The 7,466-nt window shown below is 38.6% G+C and overlaps 1 protein-coding gene across 1 annotated transcript; it reads left to right on the top strand.

Annotated features, from left to right (window-relative positions):
* The first annotated feature begins 2,698 nt into the window (after positions 1–2,698).
* Positions 2,699–6,195, top strand: IFNG (interferon gamma). Its single transcript, XM_074869366.1, has 4 exons — positions 2,699–2,821; positions 4,750–4,818; positions 5,183–5,362; positions 6,070–6,195. The coding sequence occupies exons 1-4, from the start codon at positions 2,699–2,701 to the stop codon at positions 6,193–6,195; spliced, it is 498 nt and encodes a 165-aa protein (XP_074725467.1).
* The last annotated feature ends 1,271 nt before the right edge of the window (positions 6,196–7,466 follow it).

Genomic DNA, 7,466 nt, shown 5'->3' with positions numbered 1-7,466 from the left:
TATTTCATCCTCCTGTTATTCTTAAAACTTTAGTAGTAATGGGAGACCAAACGGAGGTCACTTGAAAGGTACATCCTGCTGTGGATGAGATGCATGTCTGAGGTTTAACAAGGCAGCTTAACACAGCACAGTCACTCTGGATGAATAGTTCTCTGCAGAGGAGGGCAGTGTTACTGACTTAATCTTTCAACTCCTGGAATTATATCTTCTGCCTGGCTGGATAATTACAGCAATTAGTTGTGTTCTGTTGTGTTGTGATTTGTTCTCAACACGTTAAGAAGACTGAGCTGTTTGTGTAAAGAATCTCTCCCAAACTCCTTACTTGCCGCTCTTCTTTGCACACTCTAGTAACTCAACAGAAAAGCACTGCTCAAATTAGGACCCGTAGTGGTAAAAATTGGACTTGATGACCCAGTCCCTCTTCCAGTTGTATGTTTCTGACACTGTAAAGAGTGCCATATGTAACAGGAATCATTTTCCTTCTGCCACTTGACATCTTCCAACACTTTGCCAAAGAATTGCTCGACAGGTTCATGACCAGTTGACGTGCCTCAGCATGTGTCTTCCACTTTGTAAAATATGCTTGGTTTTCCTGTATGTATAAAACTACATTTAGCTGTGCCACAACATGCCATTTGACTATGATTTCCTTGCAAAGCTATCCAGATGTTTCAACATTACCAATAGGTTTGTTCAGTGTGTTGACATTTGTGAGTCCACTTTGAATTGTGACTCCACTTCGAATCTTGGTGGGACTTCCATTTTGTCACCATCCCTGGAGGTACTTAAAAGATGTGTAGATGTGATGTTTAGGAACATGGTTTAGTGGTGGACTTAGTGTTAGGTTAATGGTTGGACTCGATGATCTTAAGGATCTTTTCCAACTTAAATGATTCTATGATTCTATTATTCTAATTTCTAGCATAGAATCATAGAATCAGAATGGTTTGAGTTGGAAGGGACCTTTGAAGATCACCTAGTCCAATCTCTCTGCTGTGGGCAGGCATGATACTTTTGTATTTTTTTACAGTGCTTTGAAGCATCCTTGAATAGCATTATCACCTCAACTCCATGTCAACACTTCCAGCAATCAAGTTATTGCTTAACCAGTTTTAATTTCCTAAACTAAACCAAAGATGAACATTGCATAGTGCTACTATACCAGGCAGATTACATCCTTAATTTTTGTGCAGTACTGCACCTGTTGTGAGATGTGTGCCATCTGTCTATGCTGCTATTCCCAGGGAGTTTTAGCATGCAGCTTTTGGGCCTGTGGTTGCTTGTGAAATTTGGTTCTTGTCTCTGCAAAATGGCAGTTCCCTGTTTGCAATGGTAGTAGTAGGTCCTCTTTCAAGCTGCAGACAAAAAATGTTTGATGTCATTAGTGGTCATTTGCTGAGATAGGAGGTGCTGCTGGGGAAGGGGTCAGCTTCTTGCAAGGAGCACCTGAAGAGCCACCCAGGGCTGTGCTGGAGAGCTCAAATCATATCTTTAGGGGGCCAGTTTATTTCTCATCTGTTTCTGATGAGCTACAGACTTCTTCCACTGCAGTCTGTGTGAATTGAGCCCTCTTCCTGATCCTCTCTCTTTTCTTTTTCCCTATGGGGTCCTTCTTTCTTTCTCTTGTAGGCTCCTAACTACCCTGCATTCACGTACTACAGCCTAAAATTACTCTGATTTCTTCATAAGACTCTTCACAGTAAGCTCTTTTCCCATTATATCCATCAAAGCAGAGTTAGTTCCTATACAAAAACCTTTTCCCCAGCTAACTCTCAATACAGTTGTTTCAGGGGTGTGAATGCATTTGGAGACCATCCTGTCTGTCTTCTTCAATTGTGCTTTTTTTCATCCATGTTTTTCTGTTTTCTTATTCTACACACATAAGTGCAAATGAATGGGCAGGTGGGGAACTTAAATTATTGCCAAGCAGAAATTACTGTCTTGAGTACTAAATACTCCACTCTGAGGATAGTAGACAACCATAGAGGAATTTAATATGATGCATCATTGCATCCATGCTGGAACCTCATTTTCCCTGAGTCTATTTTAAATCCAGAGGTGAAGAATGAGAAAGCAGCAGAAATGCACTTTAGACCATGGAAAGAATGCAAATAGTGTTTTACAAAAGGACAGCAGTAGGGAGAATGTTCAGATCTCTAAGTGACTCTGAAAAATGCCATGGCAATCTCAGTGGTTACTTTAAAAGAATACCAGAAATGAGTTGACTGTTATACTGACCCTTTAACCACATGATATGATTTTTTTTTCAGATAACGTGTAAGAATATGCTTGAGCCACAATGCATACTCCTCAATCAGTATCAAAATTTCCCCCTTTTCCCCAACCATGTGAAAAGAAACTTCAGAACCTGACACGTAAATGTTACCCATTGACGAACCACTGAAAATTTTTCCAGGACCATGCTTTAAGAAAGATGCTTTCGAGGGATTCCCTTGATCAGCCAAAAACGAAGCATTCTTATCTAACACTATCTTGTCTAAATATATGCAGCCTGTGATGACGAAATAAAAAATTTCAAGACCAGGTATAAATACCACTGACAGGCAGATGAAGTTCATTCGTCTACTTTCTTCTAATAGAAGATTTAACTATTAGAAGTTGAAGCTCACTGCTTTTAGAACTGACATCTCCCAGAACTTATCTATCTGAGCATTTTAACTGAACCATTGCCAAGAAAATGACTTGCCAGACCTACAGCTTGTTTGTTCTGTCTGTCATCATGATTTATTTTGGACGTTTTGGAAATAGCTTAATTCTTGCTCAACTTCAAAATGATATAGACCAACTGAAAGCTGACTTTGTAAGTATGGTCTTCTACTGCACTTCTCTTCTCCTTCTGCCTGTGCTTTAGATACAGTCCAGACTTGAGCACTACTTGACATACTCGATGTGTACCAATAGAGGGTAACCATGGAACAAATTTTTTGGTTATACCATTTTTTAAACAAGAATATGGACAATTTCTTTGGTTTTGCTAACATGATCCAGTTTTTCAGTAGTCATAGTTAATGTAGTAGTTTGCATTTATTTCAGGGGCACTCTTCCTTTCACAAGAGCTTCTTCTAGCTCCATTCAGCTTTTGATTACATGGAATGTCTCATAACAAGGAATCTTAACACAGTTTATGATGAATGAATGAATTTTATTCAATTCTATTCAGATGTAATTTACTGACACTTTTTTTCTTTTAGGTTAGTAATGTTAATGGGGGATTTAGTATTAGTTAGCAATATAAACAAAATGGAGAAGAACTTTTGCTTTAGGAAATGCATCTGATACTTAGTAGTAGCGGTGTGTTGCCCAAAGGTGGTTCCTACTGCTTATTCTTTTGCAGCCTCCAGCCATTCTGTTTCCGTATCTGTGACTATGATCTGGCATGGGAATGTTATCCAGCATGATACTACTTCTTTTCAGACAGAATATTGATAACTTGATAACTGTAATGTTAATTTACCTATTTTCATTTAGAAGGCATTAAAGTAGTTCACAGTTGACTTCAGTTGGGATTAGATAACAGATCTACAATAGAGTCACTTCTAATTAACAGCTTTTATTCTCAGTAATATTTTTTTCCTTAAATGCATGAAGGCAACTGCAAGAGTCTGCTCCTATTTTCAGCTCTGATTTTGTCAGAATTTTGTGTATATGAAAGTTGAAATTTAGTAGTCAAAGAACCACCTTGAAGTATCACACAAAGAAGCCTAGTGGGATACTTCAGCATTTGCAGATTGATAGGAAACTGGCTGTAAAATTGGCATTATATAAATTTGTCATTAGCATAGATCAGAGAGATTCTCACTAGAATATATGTAACTCTGTTGGAGAGATCCTGAGCCATGAGATGCTTCTTGCACTGATATTAAAACTCTGGTCCACAGCAGGTGCTCCCTGCCTTTCTGAAGAACAGCAAAACAAGGTTTGGCAATGTGCTCAGCATGGGGAGCCAATCAGCCTACAAGGTTTCTGTCAGCCTGCAAGTTTTCCCTTTGCACTCACTGTATTTAAATTACTGAGCAGACAAAAAAGGAAATAGTGACTGTTGTATACAAAAAAAAAAAGACATACACAGAAGAGGAAATGATTCAGTTTACCTTTCCTTGGTAGGAGAATTGTATTGCTCTTTGTTTCCTAGAATCTGCCACAGTGTGTGGCTAACATCTGAAGGTTAAACTCTGCCCCTGTGAGCCTCTCAGTAGCCCAGTAGCCTTGTATGTCTCCATGCCTGATTGTGGGCTACTGGGCTATTCTCCAGTTCTACAAACTGTAGTTTTATAGTAAAGTTAATTTGTTCTTATTCTATATGAGATTTTACTAAGACTGGATAAATTCAAGGCCACAGACTATGTATTGGTGGACTTTGACTTACCAAAATACATGCCAAGATCAGATATGACAGTTTTCTAGCCAGGTACTAGGCTTATGAACTTTAATTTTCAGCTGTCAATACCAAAACTTGCAAGAAGCTTTTAGTAAAATACATGGTGCTAAATGTCTCTATTCAGATGAGTTACAGCAGGAGAAGACATTGAAAAGCAGACTAATGACATTTCTGGTACTAGGCAGTCATCCAATGCGATTTGTTGCTTAGAGAAGTGAAAGCATTGTAATAGTTATAGGCCAGCGGTGCAAAAATCACAACTCTCTGTTTTTTACTGCTCATTTGAATAGAGAATGGAAATTTGCCTTGTGATAAGTATTATTTTATGACAGATATGTTCTTTGTTGCAGAACTCAAGTCATTCAGACGTAGCTGATGGCGGACCTATTTTTACAGACAAACTGATAAATTGGACAGAGGTGAGTCAGAACCAGATATGACAAAGCATCTCAGGTGCTTTGCAGGGCACTTTCAGTACAAAGCAGTTCCCAGGGCCAGTGTAACCAGCTGGGGTAGAATTAAAATGAGCAGAGGCCTCTTTGGTAGCTTGGAAATGAGAAGAGAATTCTCATAAAAATGCTTCCCATAAGGATCAAGGTGCTTTATACTGTACCATGAACTGATCCTGAGGTACAGCCAAGCCCAGGAGATGAGTTGCAGCATCTTCTTTATGACTCTGTTTCCAGCGACAGTGAGAATCCCTGTGTACTGCATTTTAGCTTCATTCATTTTCCTGCTGATGGGCACTCACAGACCTTTCTTTCTGACCATATTTTTCAACAGAGAAATGAAAAAAGGATCATCCTGAGCCAGATTGTTTCCATGTACTTGGAAATGCTTGAAAAGACTGACACGTCAAAGGCGCATGTCAGGCACATATCTGAGGAGCTCTATACTCTGAAAAGAAGCCTTCCTGATGGCTTAAAGAAGATGAATGACCTCATGGACCTGACAAAGCTTCAGGTAAGATGACTCTTCTGCCTCCAAGGCTCATGACACTATATATTCCAGTTGAGATCTGAGTATGACTCAAGCCAATAATGTTTTAGTAACCCATCTGGTAACTCCTGTCTGGCTCAGTTCGCAGTGGAAAACCTAAGGTTTCCAGCTGCAGATCTGCAGTGTGGCACGTCAGTGTGGGGGCCGCCCTCTCTGAGTCTTGCCAGAGTCTAGCACAGAGGTGTCGGCAGTGCTGCCATGTCATCTGCCCACCAGACCTGCCACTGACACAGCTGTTTGTGGTTTAGAAATTGGGTGGAAAAGTTGTGCCTGGCTACGGCATGTCTCCATGGGCTTTGGAGGCACTTGGCTTATTGAACGAGTGACAATGGCATGAACCACCTACCTCTTCAGAGGTCCACAGCCAATACCTCGGTGGAGTTAGCTGCTTGTGGATAACTCATATATCATCACAATAACTCTGCTTCACAGAAGTAGCTCCGTTTCACGGAATATGGCTGGTCTGTGGCACATTGCAAAGTAACACAGAAAGTGGAAAACAAAAACCTGTGACAAAGTGGCTCTTTGTTGCAGGAATTAGGTAGTAGAGTAATTGGAAACTGCAGATGTCCATTTGGTTTACCCTGTTATCAGTGTAGCCTGTAGGATGTGATCAGCAAATTATAGATCTTAGCATAACCTTCATTCTGTTTATTTCTTACTTGTAACAGATGAGCGACTTGAAAATTCAACGCAAAGCTGTGAATGAGCTGTTCAGTGTGTTACAAAAACTGGTGGAGACTTCAACTTCTCTCAAAAGGAAAAGAAGCCAGTCTCAGAGGAGGTGCAAATGCTAATGACATCATATGACCTTTTGTACTGAGTTACTGTGCAAATTTTATGATGCACATTTTTTAATTTCAATCTTTTTATTGAGTTTTATACATTTATTTATTAATATTTAAGTATTTTAAATAATTATTTATAAAGAAACACCAATCAAAGTATTTATACCTCCTACTACTGTATAAGAAATGACTTTGTCTTAAAAACCTGTCTATCTGTTATATGTTTGTTGACCTGAAAATACAGAATGAGGCAATGTTTACCCAGTTTCCATATGGAAATCCTGAAATGACATGATACGGTACCCAGCTTTCCATCTGGTGCTATACTGAGAGAAGGATGTTTTAGGATTAGTCTCATCATTCATCTATTTGGCATGGAGATGCAAGCACCAATATGGGGAAGTTTCTATACTCAGGAAAACATATTCATATTGGCTTGCTTCTAAGCATATCTAAATCCAGATAGCAAATAGACATGCTTAAAGATAAGCAACTGATGAAGCACTTTTCTGAACTAGGGGATTGATGATTAATTGCTGGTAATTATTGTTGTGCACTGAAGTTACCAGGAGAACAGGCTATTTAGTTGCAAGTTACCAGCAACTCCAGGAAATGTGACTAACCTATTGCACTGACTTAACTTCAACTCACTGATTTTAAGAAGTTCTGTATTTTTTTGTACTGAATCATTTAAATGTGTCTGATATAACTTTATTTATTTGGAGGTAGTAATATGGAAGATTTTATCTCAAGGACTATATTTTTTTACCGGAATATTATTTAAAACTTTAGATTTCTCAATGGAAACTTTTCAAAATTTGGATATTAAATAAAAAAAAAAATAAAGTGTGTTGGTGTATTTATTCACCAGAAACTCTGTAAAGTAAAATGTTAATCATGTTCTATGTTGTTACAAAAGATGGTCCTGCCCAGATATAGAAAACCATATTTTATTTCTTCCTGCCTGTCCAAAATTTGAGAACGGATAATCATAGAATCATAGAATACCAGGTTGGAAAGGACCTCAAGTATCATCTGGTGAACCTTTACAATGTTTTTGAAGAAATGTGGCAGCAGGGTCTAAAATTCCCAAACTCTTCAAGTTCTGCTTGCATCTGGATGAAGAAATATAATTTTGCTTATAAGAAGTCATTGATAATTTGAAATTTGTTGTTACTCTGATTTAAAATAAAAGACACTTTCAAATTTCTCTGCAAGTCAAAGTTATGGAGCCTAGATCGAGGTCAGCCCATCTGCTGGGCTTCTGTGAGTGCTACAAG

This window comes from Strix uralensis, chromosome 5 (assembly GCF_047716275.1).
Source record: "Strix uralensis isolate ZFMK-TIS-50842 chromosome 5, bStrUra1, whole genome shotgun sequence".
In the NCBI taxonomy this organism is placed as follows: Eukaryota; Metazoa; Chordata; class Aves; order Strigiformes; family Strigidae; genus Strix; species Strix uralensis.
The sequence above is the reverse complement of the archived record's forward strand: the minus strand, read 5'-3'. Positions and strand labels throughout refer to the sequence as shown.

What these genes read in the sequence shown, in the direction of transcription:
- IFNG (XM_074869366.1), top strand. Translation starts at nt 2,699, where the DNA reads ATGACTTGCCAGACCTACAGCTTGTTTGTTCTGTCTGTCATCATGATT. An exon ending in ACCAACTGAAAGCTGACTTT is followed by an intron (nt 2,822 to 4,749) that starts GTAAGTATGGTC and finishes TCTTTGTTGCAG; the next exon opens with AACTCAAGTCATTCAGACGT. An exon ending in TGGACCTGACAAAGCTTCAG is followed by an intron (nt 5,363 to 6,069) that starts GTAAGATGACTC and finishes TACTTGTAACAG; the next exon opens with ATGAGCGACTTGAAAATTCA.